The sequence below is a fragment of the Talpa occidentalis genome, unplaced genomic scaffold (genome assembly GCF_014898055.3).
Source record: "Talpa occidentalis isolate TD23 unplaced genomic scaffold, MPIMG_talOcc4v2.1 talOcc4.16, whole genome shotgun sequence".
Lineage (NCBI taxonomy): Eukaryota > Metazoa > Chordata > Mammalia > Eulipotyphla > Talpidae > Talpa > Talpa occidentalis.
This window is the reverse complement of record NW_023601653.1, coordinates 78,990,893-79,017,090: the sequence shown is the minus strand read 5'-3', so window position 1 is coordinate 79,017,090 and position 26,198 is coordinate 78,990,893. Positions and strand designations below refer to the sequence as shown.

Below are 26,198 nucleotides of genomic sequence, written 5' to 3'. Positions count from 1 at the left end.
ATTGGTCTAGGCCACATTATAAGCTCAAACACTGGTGTGGGATTTCAGTGGAGCGGATGTGTGTTATTAAAAAACAAAAAAACCCCCAACCCCCCCCACCCCAACAAAACCTAATCAAGGTTGTAAGACCGGTTATTACAAATTTTTGAGGTTTAAAAAGGGTCAAAGCAGCAGCAGGAATGGACGGAGGGAAGGATTCAGAGCCAACAGGCACCAAGGGGCCAAGATTTGCCTGGAGAAAAGCAGTGATTCCTCGCTGGGGCCCCCAGGGCGCCAAGCTGGGATGCCTGGGGGTCAGATTCGACTTAAATAGAAGCTACTTTTGGGAAGGTAACAGGTTAAAGTAGCATGAGGATGGTAAGATGGCAAGTCTAAAATTTTAAAGCTTCAAGATTTCAACAGGATTTGGATAAAACTGCACTTTCAGAAAGAACAGTGTTTAACTAAGAAAGGGCGGACACATAAAAGACTTGGGAATTCCCATGACCCCTAAGTGCTTCCTGTTCCAGGAAGCAATCATTCATGTGTTTACTGGAGGTCATACCACTTTCCCCTATTATTGGTGCAAAATAATTCATTACCTCCTCAAAGCTGCTTTCCAAACCACGATTTCCCCACTTACTTGGTCACCAACAAGTCCTATTCTTTAGTGGCCTGTAGACTTACTCCCAGCTACCCCCCTGGGGGGTAAAAATTAAGGAATTCCCCCTAGGCTGGCCCCAGTAACTCAGAATTAAATAAGAGGTGGAGCTGGCAGCCTCCTGGAGACTAAAACAACTTCAGAGACTAAACCTACCTTTCCAAGGATGGAAAATTTATTCAGATAATGTTTAAGAATTCATATATGCCACAATAGTATAGTTAAGAATTAAAAGTATAAATCTCGCACTCTTCCTTATACCTGTCCTACTGCCCAACCAGAGTCCAGACATTGCATCACTGTCACTGCCATTTTCTAAATGGAGGCCCTACCACTACTGACACAGGTAACTGCACATCATAAAAATGAACCACAACTTTTCCGTTAAAAGCTGTAGCATCTTTCTCTCTGGCTACAATGGCAATTCTCCAGTTAGTTCAATACTTTAAAGGCTGCAGCAGCATGCAAAAGAATTTCATTCTTTAAAAAAAAAGTTAAGAAAGGTCTCCAGGAGATGGTGAGTTTTATTTTATCTTGTCTGGATAGAGGTTTGATTTGCTCTCGAATGTTCCAGGGTGGAGAGAGACTAGGAGAAAGCACAGGATGTAGAGGTCTATTCAGTGTAATCTCCCTCATTTTCATCTTCACCATCAACGGAGAGAGCAGCATACTTGCTCGCAGAACTGAATTTCTGTAACAGACAAGAGTGATGAGATAATGAAACCCTGAATTATTACATCAAAACGCAAGAAACAGGATACTATCACTTTGGCAAATATTGGGTTGTTGGAAAAGTCTTGACGTATTTTTTCTTGAAAAAACAGAACAAAAAATGTGTCCTGACTCTTCCCACAACCCAACAGCGCCTGCCTGCTCAGAGGCGTAGGTAAGGAGACCTGTGCCATGTCACGGAGGAGCGAGACTTAGCGACAAGTACAAACAGGCTCTTCGGCACAGCCACGCCTTACTCCGAGCCACCGTCCGCGGCCCTAAACAGAAAGGATCTTGGACACTCACAGAGGCTGGATTTTCTTCAGGTTTCTTTGGCTCAGGCGCAGATCGGGAGTCTTGATCCTTTTTGCCATCTTTCCTGAAGAGGTAGAAGCATAAGATCACATCTCTAGGATACAGCTATCCCACTAACCCAGCAGTTTTGTGGCATTCAATAGGTACCTCCAGGCAACGGTCCTTGTTATCTGGGCATTTTATTATTTCTAGACTCAGAACTGCAATGTCCTGTACTGGATGACTTTAGTTTGTGCACAAAAGACCTGGCAAAGCCTAGAGAACGAATAACTTCTAATTACACGGACGTCTACCTAGCACTACAGAAGACGGCAGAGCGCGCGCACACATACTTATCTGACTCCTTCCAGTGGTCTTTGTTCCCTCCTTCTCCTGGACCACGGCTGCAGTTCCCGCTTTGGCCTTTTGGGACGCTCACCCCATCTACTTTATTTTCATCTGCTTACGTGGAGACACAAAAAGAAACTGAAGGCAAGTAAACTCATCACTCCCCCTTCCCCCAAGGTTCCCTAAACTGAAACACAAGCGTGCGCATTTGCAGAGGAAAATTAAACCTCACCCTTGACCCAGACTTCCTTCTTGAGTCTGTCTTCCCAGGTCATCTCTAACCCTCCACCCACCTGCCCAGATCCACTAAGAAGTTCCACTGTAGGGTGACACTACCATGGAAGTAAACAGGGAGTAAGGACTATGGTGCTGTGTGATGACCTTGGCCTTCCATGGTGACGTTTATGATCTGGACAAAGCACGTTTCCTTCCGATTCTCCCCCACACCCCCTTTCAAAGAAATGTTCTACCAGGAAAGGGCAGGGCTCCAAGCTCTCTCCAAAGAGGTCATTCCTGCCCTCTACTGGCAATGAAAGGCAGATAATCAAGGGCTCTAACAAAAAGCGGATGTAAAATAGAGCTCTACAGGCTTCTAAATTTAGGCCTCTATCGAAAGGCAAAAACAAAAACCTACTCTCCCTCTTACCTCTCCTTGCTGGTCCGTCCTCAGGTGGTTGGGCTGGAACTACTTTCCCCCCACCACTAGAAGGAAAACATGTAATCACATTCATCAGCCGTTTCAGGGAAGGAACATGTAAGAAACATTCTCCAAGTACAAAATTAGCTTCACAGAGATTCAAAAATACATACTAACATTGTGGAACATTAAAACAGGAAAAACCACAAAGACAGCAGTCATTTACCATCACTCATCAAGTGCCATGTCATTTAGATTCATCACAGTCACACCAGGTTATTCTCTATTTCACAAATGAGGGCAAGATCCTAAGATTTAGGGAAATGAAATGACCCCCCGAGGCCATGCTGTATGGCAGTAGTGGGTTCTGATTTACAGAGTTTGCAGATTTCTGTAAACACAGCACATTCAAATCATCAAAGTTTTGCCATCTATCAAAACTCCAGAAAATCAAACATTTGGCTCGTATGAGCCAGCTCTACTAACCCCCCGCTGAATGTGAACCAAGAGATGACAACTTATAAGATGCCGTGTAACTGGCATGGAACTTTGCACAATCACATCACAACAGTTAAGATATTATAGAGCTCATCTAGCAACTGCAGTTTCCAAGCTGACTCACCTTGTAGGGGACTGCTGCTCTGTGTCTGAGCTCTGAGATCGAGCAGGAGGGTTAGAACTTCGCTTCACCCAAGCATTCTCCTTTGGCGGAGGGGCTGGCATTACCTTGAGAGGCTGTTCAGGTTTGGGAGGCTTAGAAGTTGGAGAGTGACAGTCTTCCTCCTTATTGAATGTTTCATTTTCTAGAGATTTCTCACTCTCTCTCCTTCGTGCATCTGTGAAGCCCCAATTATATTATAAAAGGCTTATTGTGCAAGCATCAGTTAGGTTTCCAACACAGAAGAAAATGGTCCACATCCAATTTTACTGCTTTTTTATCATATTCTTAAACCCAGAACTTATGTTGGCTCCCCAAGGATGAAACTGTCCCTCAATCAGTGGTTTCTCAAAGTCATTTTGAGAAAATATTTTACCGATTCAAGAGATTAGGAATCTCTAAGGATAGCCATTTGAACTTTTCCTAAGGAATATTCTCTATTTTATGGTTATAGCTTTTCTTTCAACGCCTTCAAAGCCGACCAGGCAAAAATCATTCCCCCTTCATTGTTTAGTTTTAAAAACCTGTCCTGGGCCTCCCCTGGTGGCGCAGAGGTTGAGCGCTGGGCTGCGAATCTGCCCGCAGCCTCTGCAGCGCCTGTTTGATCCCCGGCCACCGGCGAGGATCCCACATGGCGCGCAGACCTCTCCTGCCGCCCGCTGCTCCCCTCAGCAGTGTTTTTGGTCCTTCTGCCTGTTCTGTTCCCTGCTCTGTCTCTGGTGAATTCTCTCACCCTCCCGCGCTTCTGACTGTACCCAGTGCTTGTATGTATAAATAAATAAATAAATTTAAAACAAACAAACAAACAAACAAAAAAACCTGTCCTATGTATTTTCTCTCTTCAGCTCTTCTACTACCCCACTACCACCCTCTCTTATACCCCCCCACAATCCTCTTATTTATCGCTTAATCTTAGTTATCAACGCCAGCCAATTTATAATTGTTGCATCAACTCATTACTTTGTGTATATTACTCATATATATGAAATTGTCTAGTATTTGTCTACCTCTTTGGCTTACTTCCCATAACTCCCTTTGCGTTCTTTTCATTTTTGCTGTAAATGGTTATCTTTCACCCTTCCTTTCAGCTGAATATTCTGTGGGGCTATAGCACATCTTTGTGGTACAATCCCCTACCAGGCACTTAGGTTGCTTCCATATCCTTGCTACTGTAAATAATGCTACAATAAACACTGTGGCACATATAATATTTTGAGATGATTTCATGTTCTTCAGATACCCAAAAGTGGGACTGCTGGATCATGCAGTATTTCCGTATTTACTTTTGTAGGGAAGTCCCGATGGCTTTCCAAAATGGCTGCACCAATCCACATTCCCACTAACGATGTATTAAGAGGTTTTTTTTCATATTATTTCAGGATTGTTGCTTTTCTATGTTCTGTGTTAAAATGCACTTATTTGGCGGAATCACAGGTCAACCTCAACTTAGCAACTCACGTACTACATAATAATATACAACTATATTTACAAAGAACACACTTTTTTTTTTAAGGAAAAGGTAACGTCTCCTTAAAATGAGAGCTTGTTTTGTCAGAGTCCTTCTACATTTTAAATGCACTGATCAGAAATTGGTATATAAATTAAGCAAATTTTGCCCCTACTTGCCTCCCAAAGAAGCAAATCACTTCAAGCCTTGAGATATGTTTTGAAATGCTCAAGCACAAATAAGAGGTGGGAGAAGAAATCTTAAGAAACACTGGCTCACAGCGGAGGAATGAAGGGTATAACTGAATGTTTCCAATAACACTAAACTTGCATGTGACCAATCAGTAAGCACATTAAAGGAAAGAATAGCAAACCACCGATGCCTGAGACACTGCTCTTGTCACACAGGGAGGACATTATGAAAAGCTACTCTGGCAATAGCTCATGGAGAGCCTGAAGGACCCTGACTACTCCGAATACAAATAAAATGACAAATCTAAAAGTCAAGCACACTCTTTAGTGGGAAATTATTAAACAGATGGACACCTAAGTATCTTCTTGTCCCTATTTCTCAGACTTTTCAGAACACGCGATGGGAAAGTCAGATCAAGCCATGCTAACCCAAATCAATAGTCCACGACTGAATGTATCATCCTCAAGCCTCTAATAACTTGTTATGTGTAAGTTATAGAAAAGAGCAATAAGATGATACCCACCCTGGTCTGACTTACTTCTGCCAGATGTGGCTGAGGTCCCAGTCTGTGATGACTCACTTCCTGTCCTTGACCGTTCCCGTTCCTGAGTTTCTTCACTTCGCCAGCTTGGGTGTCTACACAGAAGAGATGTAACGAAATTCATCATGAAAACACACACAAACCAGCTCAATGAAAGTCACCGTGAACCCATGCCAACCCTATAAAGGCCATCCCACATATTTCATCACACTTGTTCAATCTAGGGGTGGGTGTATACAAGATGTCTTTTGCCATCCTTTTTCCGCCAACCATTTGAAAGCCCCAGACATCAAGACACCTTGGCTGTAAAAACTTCAACAAGCATCAGTCAGTGTTAAGACTACTCTACATACGACATTGCCTTCCCTTACTGGTAACACAACTCTGCAAGGCATTCAAATCTAATTTTTCAGGACATTATATAGGAGCCCCCCGCCCTCCCGCCGTGTTACAGGGATTATTATAGGCTGGCTATGTTTCAAATGGTGGAGCTTTTTTCAATTCCTTCAGTCTCCCGACGGTGGACTTTACTGTGACAGCAAAGTGGTGGGGTCAGTCCAGGTACTCACGCAGAGTGCCAGATTTTGTTGGTTCGTCTCTTTATCTTGGTTTGGCCACAGAAGGAGTATAAGTACGTGCTATATTGGCAGATTTCAACTTTCCTATTTCCCTGAGGGAGGCACTATAATGGGTCCTGTATTTACCCAAGATCCCAACCTCCTTGGCGTGCTTGGCCATCTTTCTGCAAACTAGGTTAGAGCCTGGAGAGCAGCAAATTTTTTCTTACAGGGCCAGATAAATAGGTACAGACCATCAACTGATGACTCTTGTATTAAGTACCATCAGTTTATATTTGTTGCAGGTGTACTCCAGGAAATCTTCAAAATTGTGAGGAACAATTCTTCATTGGGTGAAAACCATTCCACACACTGTAGACCATGTAACAGTCCCAGCACACCAAATGCTAAGTGACAACCAGCGACAGCCATACAAATCTCCCTGGAGACGTACTGCCCCCATCAAGACCAATGGGCTCACAGACGGGCAATGCATAAATGAGAGGCTCACCTCTCCCGAGGCCGTCGTTCTAGTTTCGGCTCATCCAGCTGACGCTGCAGTTTTTCCTGTTCCTTTTGTAGCCGCTCTTCTACCTCTCGTTCTCTAGCAGCCGTGTCAACAGGCTTTGCCCCTCCGAAGATAGAGGCTGCTCGACTGGACTGGGAGGTGCTAGCAGAGGAATCATCTTCTTTAGGAGTACTCCGAGGCTTTAGATTCAGTTTGGGTCTTTGGGGGGGACCTAAGTTAAACAAAACTCTAAGTAACAGCTTTTAACAATCATCAGAAACTGATGTCTGGAAACCAGATTTCCAGACACAATTCTTATAAAATGCTAGGGACTCAGGTTAAAGGCCTAATCAAACTAGTAATAAAATTAAGAGAGATCACAAGAAAATGGGTGGCTTGAATAACCAAGTCCAATTAATCTTTCTGCTCTCACATCCACGATGTGGTAGTAGCAGATGAGAAATGTTAAATGGAAAGAGTTAAATGGGTAAAAAGGTAAAATTTACATGTAAATGTTAAATTAATCATTTATCAAGATTACTATCCCAGGAAGAAATTTTTGACTATGATGAAATTTGGTCTTGAAGATGGATATTTTCAGTAGGTGAAGCATAGCTTGTAACATTATGATAGGAAATGATTCTAGCTCCTATACTCTTGCCTCTGTGTATAAATTTAACAGTGATTCTTAAGGCCAAGCATGCAACACTGTACATCTGAATATAAACTTTAGGACCAGAACCTGATTTTTTTGTGGATCCAACTTGTCAGACTTACTTCTCAAAATCAGGGTTAATCCCGGAAATCTCATTATACAAAAGTTATAGAGAACATAAAGATAACTTCTCCTACCATCATGCTGCTATTTGGTATTTCTCTTTCCCAAGCATGGGTGGTTTTTTTTTTTTTTTTTTTTAACACTTTTACTATGTATCTACAAAGAAGGTATTGTTCCGTAAGATTGGCACTCTCTACAAAGGTTTTAAGCTTATGAACCCTCTCCACCCCCTGACACATTTTTAATCTGTGCAACTTTGTGCAGTTAATTCTTCACTTTTATAGGGCGAAAGTGTAGACTCAAAACGACTATATGGATTTCCTGTGCTATTGGAAAGTAGAATGTTTCTATTTGGTGTGTTTAGGAAGGCTCATAATTTTTTCTACAGAAATTAATGGTATTGGCATACCCAGACCTAAAAAATAAGCTGCTATATCATACCAAACAGGAACATTCATTTTTAGATAGTGGGGGAAACCTGTAGGTCATCTACCTAATACTTTGTATTTATTTATTTAAAAGATTTATTTATTTATACAAGCACTGGGTAGTCAGAAGCGCGGGAGGGTGAAAGAATTCACCAGAGCCAGAGCGGGGAACAGAACAGGCAGACTGACAAAATACAATGCCGAAGGGAGCAGTGGGCGTGGCAGGAGAGGTCTGTCACACCATGTGGGACCCTTGCCGGCGGCAGGGGATGGAACTGGCGTTGCAGAGGCTGTGGGCAGCTTCGCAGCCCAGCGCTCAACCGCTGCGCCAGTAGGGGAGGCCCTAAAACTACCCATTTTAAGTGTAATTTATTAAATGAGGTTATATCGTAAGAATACCTGGGAAACTTCTTTTTCTTCTACACTGAAAAATCTATTATGTTACAATGAATCAGAAGTAAACCTTGCTTTATTTCCATGATGTCATCCTTAACCAATCTTTTTCTAATACACTGATTATCCTTTACAATGTGTAAAGGATATTTGTACCAACTTAAGGGGTTTGAGGCATTAACTGAAAAATTTCCACTCAATTTCCCCAATGCATGTGTTGCATTAATATGCAAAAGAAAACGATTACCTCTATCATCACGCCTGTAATCATCCTGAGAATAATCATCTCTGGAGCTCCATGACCGATCATCTCGTCTGTCGTATCTGCCTTCAAAGCGGTCCCCACCTCCTCTGTAGTCATCATCCCTACGGTACCCGGTACCAAATGCTCTTCTGCCACTGCCTATTCTGGAATCATAGCCTGTAAACATATGCCAAATTATGATATCATACTTGAGGGTAGAAAAGACCTTAAAAGCACTTTAACTTGTGTTTTATAAATGACCTCTATCATAATCTCTGCTGCCTCGGTCATAACGATCCCGGCTTCCGTATCGATCCATATCCCGGCGTGGCCCATCACGGTACCCATCCCGATACCCATCATATCGGTCTGAATCATAACGATCTCGAATCTCTAGAGAGAAGAAACAGGTAGTGAATTAAATTGTCTTATTATTTGATTTAAGCAATTTTCTCTGATGATTCAGTAAATTTACTGGGATACAATTTAGGAGGAAAGTAGGAGAGAGGAAAATCTATCTATCACATAATGAATATATAAAATTAGAGATTCAAATATTAAAAAACAAACACTAGGAGAAAATGTAAAGAAATCATCCACTTAAAGACCACTTAAAAATTTAGCACAGGGTCTCCCCGGTGGCACAGCGATTGAGCGCTGGGTTGCGAAGCTGCCTGCAGCCTCTGCAGAGCTGGTTCATTCCCCGGTCACCGGGTGAGGGTCCCACATGGCGCGCAGACCTCTCCTACCCCGCCCGCTGCTCCCCTCAGCAGTGTACTTCGGTCCTTCTGCCTGCTCTGCTCCCCGCTCTGGCTCTGGTGAATTCTCTCACCCTCCCGCGCTTCTGACTGTACCCAGTGCTTGTGTAAATAAATAAATAAATAAATCTTAAAAAAAAAAAAAAAAAAAAAAATTTTAGCACAGGGGCCTCCCTGGTGGTGCAAGGGGTTAAGACTCAACCTATGAAGCTATCAGCAGCCTCTGCAGCACGGGTTTGCTTCCTGGCCAGCCAGGGAGCAAACCACATGGCGAAGCAGACCTCTCCTGACTTGCCCGCTGCTCCCCTCAGCAGTGTACTTTGGTCCACCTGCCTGTTCTGCCACTCTGTCTCTGGTGAATGCTCTCATCTCCTACACCTCTGGCCTGTACCCCAGCTCTTGTATGCATAAATAAATATATATTTTTTTAAATTTAGCACAGGAAAACAACGTACACCATAAATATCAAGCAGCAAACAAAATGAGAGAACCGTGACATGACAATGGATTGTCTATTACTTAAACAACTAAAATTACTTAAAGAAATTAAAATTAATACTGGACACGTTTCCATTATTAGCAAAGTTACAGAAATACATCAATTCCTAGACTGCCGAGTTTAAAGTAGTACAATCACTTTGAAAGTGGTTCCAGAGCTATGCAATACAATGTTTTAAATCATATACACTCTCTAAGTCACCAACTTAATTTCTAGAAAATATCCTCAGGTAATAACTGATCACACAAAGATACATGTACAGGATGTTCAGTGCAACACAGCTTATAATATAAAAACCACTGAATGTATAAGATATAGGTTAAATAAATTAGGAGGCATCCATACAAAACAATCACTAAAAATGAAATGAAAAATTTGTTTACTAAATGTGTTCATGCACAGTACTTTAAAAAAATATACCATAAACTGCATTTTACACACATACATGAGTATCAGTGTCACAGACTTGTAACTGCTAGAAATCTATAAATCTTAAGCAGCAATCTGGACAGTAGAAGACATTTATACAAGGGGGATAGCAGCTATTAGGTCCAGCTGACTGGTTATAGCTTCAGTTTTTTTGAGATAAACTGGGAACTCAGATTTTTATATGAAAAATCTCATTTTCCAAACATGAACTAATTAAAAAAAAAACTTATTTCTAGGATCATTTTCTTTCAGACAACACTTTAATTTGGAAATAGCATTTTGTCCATGCAAACACTCATTCCCTGGTAGTTTGATTTTATAAATTTAGGAGTACTGATGCTACTAACACATTATACACAGGAGAGAATTAAAACAATTAAAAAGTCAGCCATGTGTTTAGAAAAACAGTATTTAATTTCTTGAAGGTCAAAAATGGTATTTCATTTGGTTTAAATAATTTCATGTGGTTAAGTAAGTCTGCATGCAGTAAGAAACATGGACGAAGAGTGAAGAAAAGCGGATGTGAGTATGCTGCTATTAAAACAACATTTGGCCAAGAAACACAAGTGTTTTGATTTTAGAGCACTAGTTAGTATAATAATCTGCAAACCCAACGTATTTTTTAATCAGGTGAATGCTCAGGATAGGAGTCTCTGACCTCTTGATATAGTCTGAGATCTCCAACAAACTGGCAGAGCTGACGTTGGGGTCATAAGGACAGCAGCTCTGGGAAACAACAGCACACTCACTTATGTTATCACTCCTGCTTGCTTCAAAAATTCAAGGTTTCAGGCAAGAAATATTTCAAACACACAGGAATATAAAGAAGCAATTACAACAGAATTATGAACTCATTACCTAGGTTTGGTGGATGCCAATATCTTGCCATACTTATTTTTATTTTCAAATGTAACAGCATGTTACAGACACTGTATGTTAACAGTATGCAAGAGTGTATTACAGATACTAAAGGATTCCTCCCATCCTATATTCATAATCATGAGGGTGGTATTTCTTACAACTATGTGTTAGTAACACACAGGATAAAGCTTTTAAATTTTTACACATTTTTGCTTTTCCCCTTAAACAAAACAGGTCTTTAGTATTATCCCTCATTTGTTTGTTTATTTATGGTATTATATAAACATTCCACTATACGGACAAACAACTACTTTATTTTTTTTTTTTAAGATTTATCTTTTTTTTATGCTTGTATGAACTGGGGTGTAGGCCAGAGGTGTGGGGGGTGAGAGGATTCACCAGAGACAGAGTGGGGAGCAGAACAGGCAGATCTACTGAAATACATTGCTGAGGGGAGCAGTGGCCGAGACAGGCGAGATCTGCTGCGCCGCGTGGGTTACTTCACTGGTTGGGGATTGAACTCGTGCTGCAGGGGCTGCCTATAGCTTCACAGTGCTGAGACTTAACCCCTTGTGCCACTAGGGAGGCCCTAGTTAGTCATTTCTTTACTGAACAGTAAGTTCTTTCAATTTAAAATACTATAGTGTTGGGTCTTCAAGTATTTTAATCAGGGAATAATTTTCTCCACAAAGGTTTTACAAAGCTTTTCTGGTGTGAGGTGGTATATGTAAAGTTGCAATTCATCCAACCCTTACCACCTTATGGCATTCTCTATTCTCCTTGTATTTATCTGCCTATTGTTTCTTTCCCCCACTATGAAAAATGTAAATGAGGACAGGATTCTGTCTGTTTTGTTCACTGATAGACCATGAGCTTAGAATTGTAGTTGGCACATGGTAAACACTGTTATTTTAAAAAGGTTTCTTGGGCCTCCCAGGTGGTGCAGGTGTTAAGATCTCAGTACTATCAAGCTATCGCCAACTACAGAAGCATGAGTTCGATCCCCGGCCAGGGAGCTGGCCCACACAGGACAGCAAGACCTCTTGCCCGCTGCTCCCCTCAGCAGCGTATTTCAGCAGATCCGCCTGTTCTGCTCCCCACTTTGTCTCTGCTGAATCCTCTCACCCCCTGTACCTCTGGTCCACACCCCAGTTCAGGTATGCATAAATAAATAAAAATAAATCTTAAAAAGTTTTTTAAAAATCACATTTGGGGCCTCCCCGGTGGCGCAGCGGTTGAGCGCTGGGTTGCGAAGCTGCCTGCAGCCTTGGCAGCGCCGGTTTGATCCCCTGCTGCTCCCAGGCCACCGGAGGAGGGTCCCACATGGCGCGCAGACCTCTCCTGCCGCCCGCTGCTCCCCTCAGCAGTGTATCTCGTCACTCTGCCTGCTCTGCTCCCCGCTCTGGCTCTGGTGAATTCTCTCACCCTCCCGCGCTTCTGACTGTACCCAGTGCTTGTATAAATAAATAAATAAATCTTAAAAAAAAAAAAAAAAAAAAAAACCACATTTGACTGCTATTAAAAGCCACCAATTTTTGCGTACTGTCCTTAACGCAGCAATCTTACCATACCTTATTTTGCAGATTATAGTGTTTCTTTATATATAATTAAGTATCTCCAAAAGAGAGAATGTCTGCTCTACTCTATTAGGTAAGGTTAAAAAAAAATTAGAACTTATAAATTATTTTGGATATTAAAAATTTCTTTTCTACAACATTGTCTATTGATGTGATCATCTACAGCAGTACATTTGTCCTATAACAGTCCCTCAGGACACAGAAAAAACTAACGATAAAAATGAACTTACTGTCTCCAAAGCTATCATCACCTCTTCTAGGTGGGTAGTCATCAAAGCTGTCTGTGGCAGGACGGGCCCTCCAGTCTGTATCTGTTTTGTCAGAATCCCGATTTCTATCTCGGCCAAAAGAACGATCATCCCTGTCTGTAGAAATATAAAACAAAACATTTTGCTTAGATTTCTCACTTGCACAGAACTGCCTCTTCCCCAATACATTACTTTTCTTTCATTTCAGTGTTATTACCAAGTCCCCATTGGTTTAATGTTTATCCTCATCTTCTGCATAAGCCAGAAGCCCAGAAATACATAAATTAGGCCCTCCATGTGTCCAATGTGCTGCAAGGCACCTAATATAATTATGCTTAACATCTGTCCAAACCAATCAGGGATTCTCAATTCTAACACTACCAACATTCTGGGTTGGATAATTATTTGTTGTGGGGGACTATGCAGAAGAGGATTAATCTGTATATTGTATCTATACGACAGATGTCAGGTGCATTCCCCAGTTTTGACAATCCAAAATGTCTCCAAACACTGACAAACCATCTCTGTCTCCAGTGGGACAAAACTGTCCTCAGTTGAAAACTATCGCTCTAGATTCAGATAGGTCTATTATGTACTACTACTGCTGCTGTTGCTGCTACAACAACTACAACAACAACAACAATTTTCTGGAAAAGGCTACCTCTGGCTTTGTCACTGTAGGACTCTAATAGAACAGGGTAAGTTTTATAAGCTTTCTTACCTTTATCCTGTGCTTGGTCAGCAATGTCCACTCGAATTCTCCTGTTACCTAGAGACTGAGAGCATAGGACCATATTAACCAACCTTTTGCCCCATTATGCACAATTCCCATGAGTGACCTTGAACGTCTGGGCATAGAAGAAGCACTGGGGGAAGGAAGATAAAGGAAAAACACTGTAATCTAGCCAACACTAGAGTAGGTTGGCTAAAGAATCCTTTATTACAGACTTGAAAACTGAAGTAACCCCTTAGAATTACCAAATTTAAGTTGGGTTTAAGTAAGTGTCTGGTAAAGTATTTTACTATCTTTATGAAGCTAATTTCACAGAAAAGAATTAAACTTTTTATTATCTATAGTAATTTGTCAACAGTAATAAACTAAAAATATTTCCCAGGAAATTAAAGGTATATTTGGGTCCAGGGAAATTAGTTAAACCTCTATAGAGCTCCTACTCTGCACCAGCAAAGTTGTATAAAGTATGGCTTCTGTGTATAATGTCATGTTCTTTCACTTCATGTTACCTTTGGATAAATTAGTTCCTCCAGAATATCCTGACTTCCCTTTCCTATATCATTATTTATTTTGAACCCAATTAATTCTAGTGAAGATTTCATAGCAGAATCATAAACACCATATGATGAAGTCTCTAAATACAAAGTAAACCCCTAAACTTGGACCATGAGAATATTTTACACAATAGTTAACCCAGAAAACACCAGATATTTTTTATTACATATACCAAAAAGTTAAAATTAGCAACGTTAATAAATCTAAAAATGATCTAAGAAGAACTTTGGAACAACTTCAGCTTTTCTTATATTGGACATTTACAGATTACGGGTATGAAAAGTATTTTAAAAGACAGTGATTTTAAATGTGTTACATGGTAGATTTGGATTATAAAATTATGATGTTAGATATTGTCTCTCAACATTGCATTGTTTCCGGAATTGAAAGAGAAGAACAAGTTGTTTTTCTTCCCAAATATAATTAGTTTGATTAGGAAAGTCACTGGAGGTTAATAAAACCAAAAAGACAGTTCCCGGTTTGTTAATTTTCCAGGTAAAAATACTTGAATATCCTTTGCTTGGGGTTAGTCTAAGAACCAAGTCATTCAAATAACTAATCCCCATGTGCCCGTCAGGATTAACAGCTGACTTGACCCTCCCTACTGAACCTCTAGTTTCTCTGGGTAGAAAAACATCTAGGGGTATGTTAAGAAACAGAACTAAATGTTTATTGTCATTCTCCTATATAAGATTCCTCAAAACATATTGTAAGAGACATCCTAGTGATGTTTCTGAACCCTCTTGAAATTGTCAAAAAGCACCATTAAAGAACTATCAAAAACACCATTACTTCCCTGAAAGTGAGATGACTTTTCCTATTTGCCTTGATCAGGCAATTATTTTGAAAAAGCAAAACCATGAAAGCTGAGGCAAGCTGTAAGTACTAAGGAACAAAAAACTACTTCACATCTACTGAAGCTATAAAAGTCTATCTTTTTTTTTTTTTTAAATTTATTCATTTTCATACAAGAACTGGGGTACAGGCCAGATGCGCAGGAGGGTGAGAACACTGACCAGAGACAGAGTGGGGAACAGAACAGGCAGACTGATGAAATACACTGCTGAGGGGAGCAGGAGGAGAGACAGGAGAGGTCTGCCCCGCCATGTGGGATTCTCGCTGGCCGGCTGGGATTGAACTCGCACTGCAGAGGCCGCGGACAGCTTCACAGTGTGGCACTCAACTGCCTGCGTAACCATGGAGGCCCTAAAAGTCTAGCTTGATGAACTAGGTTTCTTCTACATTTTCCAACTAAGTACCTTCTTAAATTATTGTGGCCTACTAAACTTGCAGAAGTGAAGTGTGACTTGTTAGTGAATATTAAGTGTTTCATTACTAATACAAGATTTTCTTTGTAAATATGGGAAGAATCTTGGAAACAGTTGCTGACCCAATCTAAAAATTATGTTCGATAAACATGAGATCTGTCAGCTCCCACCCCTCAAGTTTCCCACTCTTATTTTCTTTACCTCTTCATTGAGGCTCAAGGCACTGAGCAAGGAATCCAGGTCTGAAAACTCAGCATAACCAAAACCTTTCAACCTTTCTGGATTGCTGGGTTCACGTGGTAAACGAACTGCACTGATCTGAAGGAGTAAAGAAACAAAAATTTCCCAATTTAATGACCTATTTCATTTCAGTTCTTCCTTTTGAGCACTAATAAGCAATGAATTTCTCTGAAGCACACACAAGAACCTGCTTCTCTCCAGGATGAAAACTGGTATAAAGGGGTAGAAAAGAGAGTGCACTGTACGATGGGTTAACTTTCTCAATTTGAACACTATGAACTTAATCCTTAAACGGAACAAAAAATCCCCATGAACTTGTCTTCAGTTTATCCCTTGTAGCCCTTATTTCTATCGTCTACTTTTAAAGCTCTTTTCCAATTAAGAGCAAATGCTTAAGAGCAACGGCCTGCCCGCCAATCAGGTGAGTCAGTGATATATTAATGACTATATTTCAGTTGGTTCCAAAATATTTTCAACTCTCATTTCTCAGAAATTTCACTCATTTTTTTTTTTTTTTTGGCCAAAAAATCACGGACAGTGTATTTTTGGGAGAATATACTTATCTGTGATATGTCTTCAAATACTCACAATAGCTTGACTGAATCAAACACTGGCCTGTAAATAGCCCCATGACCCCTAACCACTCTGATGAATTCTCAGAGGGCTAGGCACTGAAGTTTTGCTTTTTGAAGTTCAGGAGATAAATTCATAGTAACCTGGTTGTAATTTAAGGTTAACTTGCATTTTCTGATTTTTTTCAAGTCTACCTACAAGCTCAAAACCCTTTTTCAACACAGAAAATTCAGTTACAACCAATACACCACTATAGCTAGTTAATTGCCTAAAACCTTTACACTTACATTTAATCCTCTAAAGAAGTCCTTGATGGAGTCTTCTGTCACATCATAGGGTAGGTTACCCAGAAAAGCAGTGTAGGGTGGTGATTTGGGAAGACGGCTCCGGTCAATATTGGGTTCCCGAGCAGCCCGTGGAGCAGTGGGCAGGATGGAACGGTCAATTGGAGGTGCCCTATACACGTCATCGTCATTACTGTGCCAAGTGGTTGAAACTAGCATAGAAAAGTAGACACAATAAATTAGAGAAAACTTCCTAACTGCCATAGTGAAATCCGATCCATGCTAACAGCCACGTATTAAATAAGCTCTAGCAGGAAAGAAACAGATAAAAAGGGTGAAGGTTCAGCAGTAGGGGCAACTTTTCAAAAAGATGCTCCTGAAATGTCAAAATCAGAATAGCAATGCACAAGACTCAGTATTCACCATCTCTTTGTTTTGAACCACTTTAAGACCTTTAAAGGATCAAGGTATTTTTTTTTTTTAAGGTTAACATTGATTTACAACACTGTATGTTATATGGGTATAGGTTCACATCTCTACAAATGTTATCACACCATGCTCACTACCAAAGCGCCAATAATCTATCACCATAGTCCACTGAATTCCCTTCAACTCTCCTTCTGGTGGACCAGGCTTTTAACAAAACCATGGGAACTCTTATTCCTCATGCAGCAGAGATGGGAGGCTATCAACCACGAAACATTTATTGTAAATGTCACTATGTGCCAGGTGTTTTATATCCCACCTTATCTTTTCTTGTTAAAAAGATTTATTTATTTATGCATACAAGAGCTGGGGTACAGGCCAGAGGTGTCTATGTGTGTGTGTGGTGGGGGTGAGAGGATTTACCAGAGACAGAGTGGGGAGCAGAACAGGTGGATCTAATGAAATACACTGCTGAGGGTGAGCCAGGAGAGGTCTGCTGCGCCATGTGGGTAGCTCCCTGCCCGGGGATCAAACCTGTGCTGCAGTGGCTATGGACTGACTCACTGGTTGCGTCCCAACCCCTTGCGCCACCAGGGAGGCCCTACAAGCAACTTATATATTCCTTCTTTTCAGCTGGACAAAATACTTCCTTCACAGGAATGAATGAATAAATAAAATTTCACTCCTAAACAAGGTCTACGCATTTAAACTTCAGGCATCAGCACTTATGTTAAGTACAATTTATATAAATTTCTCATTATGAAACTAAGTCATAAAAGAAAAAATATTCCTCACTTTACAATAAAAGTTTTAAGGAAAAAATAAAAGTGACTGATCAGATTTCAGCAATACTGAAAACAACTATATAGTTCTCTCCTAGTTCCTGACTACTATCCAAGGCAAATCACACCCCAATGTCTCTTCTGTTTCTCTACCAAAATTACTATTCCCATCCCTTTTCTTCAGGCCATTTTTGTTTACTCAGGAACACCCTGACATCATACAAATAGCCCCCAAATGAATTATTCCTTGATGCCAAAGACCTAAAAGGAAATAATCTTACTACTTACTTTCCAAGTGAAGAAAATGGGCTCGTATCCTAAGTCTGTAAATCCAAGAGCCAGAACTAGCACTAACCTCTCTTGAACCACCACTTCAGTCTATCACAAACTCATATCATTAAAGCTAAAATTCTATGAAATACATCAACCCAAGATTTCAGGTTCTGCAAAATGAGTTCTTTTCAGATCACATGTGTGAACTATTATGGTATAGAGGTTTTGTTTAGAATCAAAGAAAATTCTAAGCATGATGGAAAATAAGAAAAAATTACCATCTCCTTCCAAGTCGTCTGTTTCATCAGCCCAGCTGACTGGTTTGGGAACGTAGGGACTTCCTCCACCAGTCCCTCCATCCTCAGCCAGAAAGTGTGTCAGGGAGACAGTCTTCCCCTTCTTATTCTTCTTTTTTGCTGTTTCAAAAAGGTAAGAAAAAGATTATTCATCAATACTTATTTAGTTGGATAATGTACATGTTATTTAATGTTTATAAAGGAAGCACCATAAAGGCTTAAAAGATTGCATTGTGGCACATTTATACAAAGGAATATACAAATATCAACAAAAAGAAAACACATGTACTGACACAGAAAGAAACAACAGGAAAAGAAAAAGTCAAAAGGTTGCAGAATACATATTATGCTATCCCCATTTGTCCAAATATACATTAAGCTTATAAAAAAGGGTCCAGGAGAATTTCCAATAGTATCTCCCCTGAGAAATAAGACTGGGATGGGGGCAACCCTTACTTCCTACTATATTCACCCATGTATCATTTGAGATTTTTAATTTAGAAACTGTGTTTAAACAAGTAAACTACATTTGTTGCTCCTGGGATACACAGAAATAAAATCCCTACCTCAATGACATATTCTTATGACATTTTTGAAGACTGATACTTGTAAAAATATCCACCAGGTGTGAATTATTACTATCAATTTACAGAGAAGAAAACCAAGTCTTGGAAGGTTAAATGACTATCCTAAAGTTTCAGGGATATTAGATGGCCGAGCCAGAATTCAGCTCAGGGTTTTGGATGCCAAATCTAAGGCTCTTCCCACAGGAGCCTTAGCCTCTAAGAAGAGGATTCATTCTGCAGCAGGTTGCCACACATGGCAAAGTGTTCTCAATATCATGTGTAACCGTCCAAAGAGTAAGGCTCACACACAGCTGCTCTGTCCTCTATAATAAACAATGATCTACTTTCCTACTTGAACACCACACACGAAGATGAGAAATCATGAAGTGGGAAAGTAGGAAATTCCTAAGAATCAACATTTTAAATAATTCCCAGTTATAAAATCTGTAGGACTCTCCAAATGGCTTTATATAGTAGACTGTGGCTAATTAGCTAGTCTTCAGAACTTCCAAGGTGGCATCCATCAGCAGTTAATACGGAAGAGTTGAAGTCCTCACTGTACTAATTAATTAGCCCCGTAGCAGGCACTACACAGTAAGAAAAACGCAAGCAGCTTTGTTGTAACAAAAATCAATTTCACAGTTTTCATAATCATGAGTTCATCCTCCATGTTCCAATTTTCACATAGTCATCAACCCAAGAGGACTAACAATATATAACCCAACACACTGCGTAACAGAAGGTTCCTCTTTCAGCTGGTACCTACCCTTCTTTTAAAATTCAACTTTCAGAAAATGAAGATGACTTGTTTGCTATGAACTTAACTACAGTAACCAAGAAAAGATGGCTGTGAAGTTTCCACACTTCTCTCAAATGTCTCCCAGAATATCACTTATAATCAACCAGGTTTTATTTTGGATCTAGCCTATGCTTTGAAAGAAAGCAGTTATGCAGAGATTGGGTTTTTCAGCACTGATACTGCCCCTAGTTCATATGCAAAGGCTTTGGGGAAATTTTAGTAACTTAATTTGAACAAAGCATAAAGCATACTTTTGAGGTAGAACACTTACAGTGGGGCTACTAGGTTTAATTTGGTTTAGTCTGGTATATTCTCTAATTCAAGAACAGTGTCTGGGACTAGTTGCTAGCCAGAGATCCTTAACCTATTATCATTAGCTAATACCCAATTATCAAACCGGTCCAGTCACTGGGAAAATAATAAAACTGGTGGTCAGTCCAGACAATGAAGTCATGTTCAACGTAAGAATAGAGTTAAAGTATTCCTTTTCCTCTTGTTCTATATACATATGTAATACCCAAATAGCAGAATCTGGAATTAACTTGCCCTTTGGTCTGATTCTGGCTTAAGTCAACTTTCTAGATGAAGGTTTCTCAACTTTTACCCCTCGACTTTTGACAAACAAGTCTTACGATCTCCTGTAATGTTATTTGAATTTCAAAATAATAAACATCATGACTAAAAGAATTAAAGTGTTGTTAGTTTCAGAAAGTCTTTTCAAATGATCCATCTCCCTTTCCCCTCTGATTCTGTCACTGCTCCCTCCAAAAGCTGGTAGAGAAGTCACTGCAGGAGGAAGCTTCACTTAAAGACAGGACATTTTCACAAGCTCTTTAACTTACATCTACATGTTTCTTTACCTCTGGCAGCAGCAATGACTCAGTAACAACTGAATCAGTAGATTTAAAGGAATTAATCCTTAAAAAAGGGAAAATCAATAAATCTAAAGCGTACATCACTGTTTGTTCCATTCTATTTTATCTGAATAACGGAGAGATATTATTGAAATCCTCTTTCAAATTGCCCTTTGCTCCCCCAACATTTAGGTCAGGTCCTGTTCAGGATTTCAGCAAAGTTCTCCTCTTTATAAGTAAAGCTTGCTTAATGTTTCAGATGAATCAACCCCTTGCTATAATGAGCTGGTCCAATTTTTAACTTTCTTTAAATCTTTTATGTGAATTGGTTAAAAATTAAAATCAACCACCTCATGAAACAAGTAACTTGTGTCCCAACTGTTTCAGGCTAAATCCATAGGTATAAGAGGGGGAAATCCCACGTTTCAGAAGTTTTATCAAATTCTCTAAATAACAGCTGCCTCATTTACAATTTTAAGTTATTAAACAAGTACTTGGTACTTGTGAAGCTCTTAATATATTCAAATAAGTTAAACATGTCAAGTCTACAAATCCTTAAATGAGACAATACACTGTGGCCTTCTTAATAAATAAGCTATCAGTTTAACTATTAGTTTCTCAATTTTTGCACCAGTGACTTTTTTTAAAAAAGATTTATTTATGCATACAAGAACTGGGGTACAGGCCAGAGGTGGTGGGGGGTGAAAGGATTCACCAGAGACAGAGTAGGGAACAGAACAGGCAGATTAACTGAAATACACGGCTGAGGGGAGCAGCAGGTGAGCCGGGAGTGGTCTGCTGCACCATGTGGGTCACCTCCCCATGTGGGGATCAAACTCGTGCGAATAGGTTGCGTCTTAAACCCTTGCACCACCAGGGAGGCTCCACCAGTGACATTTTAACTCAGGTAGCACTGTGGGGGCTGTCCTGTGCACTGCAGGATGTTTAACAGTATCTCCGGCCTCTCATTTAGATGCCAGGGGCAAACCCCTCAACCCCACTCTGACAACTGAAAATGCCACCAGACATTGTCAAATGTCCCTTGCTTAGGTGGGTGAGACACAAGTGTCCCTTGGTTGAGAATTACTGTTCTAAGTGATATTTCACATCACCAAGTAAGAGGATGAACAAAATGAGGTTAAAGCACACTAGCAGAAAGGTACCTGCAATAAACCCAAGGCTTTACAGCATGTAAAAATCTCTCCTTTATTTTCTCTGAATGTTTCCTTATTATTATTCTACTTTATTAGTAATAAATGGAGTGATAAAATCTACAAACTGGCTGTTGGTTCTTTACTTCAAAACAGAAGACACCATAAGGCACTATAAGCAATGAAACTTATTTTACCATACAGTCCCCCCACGTCTCTTTCATAAACTAGCATCTCTTTATTTAGGAAGGGGAATTTATGTGGCTCAAAAGTTGAAGTCGGGCCACCCCGGTGGCGCAGCGGTTGAGCGCTGGGTTGCAAAGCTGCCCGCAGCCTCTGCAGCGCCGGTTCAACCCCTGGCTGCTCCCCGGCCACCGGAGGAGGGTCCCACATGGCGCGCAGACCTCTCCTGCCGCCCGCTGCTCCCCTCAGCAGTGTACTTCAGTCCTTCTGCCTGCTCTGCTCCCCGCTCTGGCTCTGGTGAATCCTCTCACCCTCCCGCGCTTCTGACCGTACCCAGTGCTCGTATAAATAAATAAATAAATCTTAAAAAAAAAAAAAAAAAGTTGAAGTCGTCAAAAATTAAGTCTCATTATTTCAGATTTTGCCCAAGCCCACTTACCGTGTAGGATTACCAACTCTTCTGAGCATTTTTTTTTTAAGATTTGTTTATTTATGCATACAAGAGCTGGGGTACAGGCCAGAGGCGTGGGGAGTGAGAGGATCCACCAGAGACAGAGTGGGCAGCAGCACAGGCAGACTGACTGAAATCACTGCTGAGGGGAGCAGTGGGCAAGACAGGAGAGGTCTGCTGCCATGTGGGTAGCTCCCTGGCCAGCTGGGGATCGAACTTGTGCTGCAGAGGCTGCGGACTACTTTACAGTGCTGTGCTTAACCCCTTGTGCCACCAGGGAGACCCTCTTCTGAGTATTTTTTTTTTACCTACAGATTAAGAAACTGAGAAGAGGCATAAAAATCTGTTTAAGATCACAGCAGCAAAAAAAACTGGCAAAAATCCAAATGCCCATAAATTTGGCAATAAAAATGAACAAGTAACCATGTATCCTACAATATGGATCAACTCTGAAAGAAGTTAGTAACAAACATCCATTTATGAAATGTATGAAATGTTTAGATGAGGTAAATAATAAAGAAATAGATTACCTGGGGAAAAAAAATCACTGCTAATGGGTCAAGTGTTTCTTTTTGGGATGTGAATCCTGCCAAATTCTCCAGAATTAAAAATTAACGCATGTTTCCTTATATAATACTGTGTAAATATACACAAAATACTAAAATCCCTAGAATTAATTATACTGTATAGAGTCCAGTCATGAGAACATGCTTCACATAATGCAAATATAATGATGCTGAGGGATCTCACCTTTAGAGAGCCGCACACCTTTTATTTATTTATGCGTACAAGAGCTGGGGTACAGGCCAGAGTTGTGGGGGAATGAGAGGATTCAACAGAGACAGAGAGGGGAGCAGAACAGGCAGACCTACTGAAATACACTGTTAAGGGGAGCAGTGGGGGAGGTAGGAGAGGCCTGCTGTGCCATGTGGATCACCTCCCTGGCCAGGGATGGAACTCGTGCTGCAGTGGCTCAGGGTAGCTTCACAGTGCTGTGTCTTAACCCCTTGAGCCATCAGGGAAGCCCCTCAAGGTTGTTTTGAAGTATATACATACATGTGACATTATTTAGAAACACTATGCTTCACCTGACACTACCCTATTTGTACTTGACTTTGCAAAGTTTTAGTCCTGGCCTTCAGAATCTGGGTCTCTTACTCCCTGTAAGAAATGTGAACAGCAGGCATGTAATGGCAACCACTGAAAGTATTTTTAACTTTAAGGGTGAGCATTGTATGAAAACAATCATGAGCACCATCTTCTCTCCATGAAATTAATCTAAAAATGAAAGTCAAGATGTCACATATAATGGCATCTTGGTGTTATGCAAATGAAAGACCTGGTGTAGATATGCTATTTCCGATTTCCTTTTTAAAGATTTATCTATTTTTATACAAGAACTGGAGTATAGGCCAGATGTGCAGGAGGGTGAGAGGATTCACCAGAGAGAGTGGGGAAAAGAACAGGCAGACCAATCAAAATACACTGCTGAGGGGAGCAGCAGGAGACAGGAGAGGTCTGCCACGCCATGTGGGTATCTCCCATGCTGGCGGGGATCAAAGCGGCACTGCAGAGGGTGTGGACAGCTTCACAGCGATGATCTCAACTGCCTGGAGGTCCTGCTATTTCCAATTTTAAAGCATTTTTGCTTTACAAAAATGTTCACCCTTAATCCAACACATGATTCCCTACAGATGAGAACAGATTCAGTATTCCACTCTGGAACACTTCCAGTTCTTGAAGGTCAATAATGGGTCACACAGGATACTAGTATCATTGCAAAGGATGAAAAAGAAAATCTCACTTAATGGTAGAAGCAGCCTAGGAAGTTTTAGCATGTATTTTCACTAAGAAAATGTAAGATGTATTTTCACTTGATCTTAGCCAAAAGGCCGAGAAGCGATAGAAAATGTAAGATGTATTTTCAAAAGACACTGGGCAGCATTAAGTATATTGGAAAAAACACTGGTTTCATGAATACAGGCATATCTGAGAATACTGGCTGTTTAACAAAGTCAATGTGCTTGAAAAAGTTTCAAAGTGGGGAAATTTGACAAATCCCAAACTCCTTTAAGGCAGAATGTCAGGTGTAACCTTGTGCTCAGATACCAGCATACTATCCTTATATTACAAAAGCTAAAAAGATTTATGGAGCAAAATTAAAGGAGATGACAACTTTCAAGGGGGAGAGAAAATATGGTAGAAGGAACACTAGTAAGCAAATACCTTCAACTAGTCCAGATTTCACTGAATTGGACATAAATTACTAACATTTCGACCACCTCTCAAAATTCCACAAAAGTTTTGGAGAAAGGGAATATAAATGATGACAGTAGACTTGTCAAGATGGCAATTCAGGCCAAATAAACACTCGACTTCAGATGAAGCTTTCAGGCAGTATCTTAAACTTACAATGACAGAAAGCCAACCCTGGTATTTTCAAATTGAGTAGAGTCAGGCGTCTCAAAGATTTCGACCTTACTCTGACACTGGCAAGTAGTGTGACCTTGAACAAATAATTTCATTTTCCTCTGCCTACATTATTTCACAGAGGCTCAAAGGAGACAATTTACATAAAAGTGGACAGTGGACTATCAAGTGCTACATCAGTGAAAGGTATGTTCAAATGCACCTCAATTCCCATATTGTCCAAATGTTAGGGGGAAGAGGATGTAGACAAACACAAAACTTGGCCTCCCACATAACAGAGAAGAAAAACTCTTAAGAGAGGATTGGGGATGAATGCATGCCTTGGAGAATGAAGGATCGTGGCACGGATGAGAACCTGTATACCCCACACTAAGATAAGTGCTCTAAAATACTGCAGTCGGCAGCTAAATCCACTAGAAAAGCAAGCAGACTAGCGTGTTATTTTTCCTGAAAGGCGTCTTAAAAAAGAAACCAAGTCTGGCCTTCGGGGTTGTTTTAAAGCACCCCCTAAGAATCGTGCAATTAAAATAGCGCGAATCCTCTCCTGAAACTGTCAAAAATCAAACAAAATGGTAGCTGTCACACTCGCTCACCATTTCATTTCTAACACCTTGAACGAATCGTGTCTTGGCATGTAGTTTGGGCTCAGTAAAAATGTTAAGGGGGAAAAAAGCCTAAAAAAAAAAAAAAACAAAAAAAAAACCTCCTGGCTTCCTCTCTGCCAACACGTGGGCGCAGGATGGGGTTCCCAGTCCCACGTAATCCAATAGTTCCAACCTGCAACCCTAACGTATCTGGTCTCTGAAGAGCACGGGGGTCGGGCCAGGCTCTAAAAAGGGCAGGGCAGGGCAGAGCAAGGCCCCGCAAGGCAGCCGCCCCAGCGCACAGCCCTTCCCCATCTGGCCGGCGCGCGTGCTTCCCGGCGCGCCCGTCCTCACTCCCCGCGTCCCTCCGACCGCGCACGCGCGCCGGCGCCTCCCCCCGCCCCTCCCGGCCTCGCGCCCGCGTTCTAACTGCCCCCTCCCTTTATCCCCTGCCCCCACCCGGCCCGCAACGGCCTCGCGCCTCGGGGACCCCGCCTGGGGTGCACCCGTCCGCGCGCCAACCGCCTCCTCCTTCCTCCACGCGGGCACGGTGCTTCCCGGCTCTCGGGCGGCCTCCCGCCTCCCGCGGATCGCCCTGCGCCTTCTCCTCACGCCGCCTCGGGCCCGAGGCCACCCTTCCTCCCCACTTCAACCCCGCGCAGACCGGGCGAAAGCGTGTGCGGGGGGAGGGGAAGGTGCCCTTCCCCTCCCCCCAAACATCCCGGAGCGATACCCTAACGTGGCCACGCCGCCAGCCCGCCGCAGCCCGAGAACCCAAAGGGAAGCGGTGCCGCCCACTCTCTGACTGAAGGGGATCCGTGGATCAGGCTCGGGGGGCGCCTTCGGAGCCCAGTCCTTGGCCGCGCTCGGCCGCTCACTCACCTGAGGACGCCATGTTGGGAGAGGGAGAGAGAACGCAAAGGACCCGGATGAGGCGGTCACGTGATTATAGCGGGCGCGTCGGGCTCGGAGACGCGGAGCCGGGGGGGGGGGGGCGGGGAG

The 26,198-nt window shown here is 41.5% G+C and overlaps 1 protein-coding gene across 5 annotated transcripts; it reads right to left on the bottom strand.

Annotated features, from left to right (window-relative positions):
* Positions 1-1,126: 1,126 nt before the first annotated feature.
* Positions 1,127-26,136, bottom strand: EIF4B (eukaryotic translation initiation factor 4B). 5 transcript variants are annotated; one of them, XM_054696636.1, is made up of 15 exons: positions 26,079-26,136; positions 18,161-18,298; positions 16,405-16,613; positions 15,506-15,622; positions 13,470-13,524; positions 12,731-12,865; positions 8,638-8,769; positions 8,380-8,553; positions 6,537-6,765; positions 5,451-5,563; positions 3,253-3,466; positions 2,640-2,695; positions 1,999-2,107; positions 1,658-1,730; positions 1,127-1,331 (listed from the first exon to the last, which is right to left on the bottom strand). In XM_054696636.1, exons 1-15 carry the CDS (start codon positions 26,089-26,091, stop codon positions 1,254-1,256), a joined length of 1,845 nt encoding a protein of 614 aa, XP_054552611.1. In that variant the 5' UTR covers positions 26,092-26,136; the 3' UTR covers positions 1,127-1,253. The 5 variants fall into 5 exon arrangements, with proteins under 5 accessions (XP_054552611.1, XP_037370705.1, XP_054552612.1 ...); XM_037514808.2 differs by having other exon boundaries at positions 1,999-2,104; XM_054696637.1 differs by having other exon boundaries at positions 5,466-5,563.
* Positions 26,137-26,198: the final 62 nt, after the last annotated feature.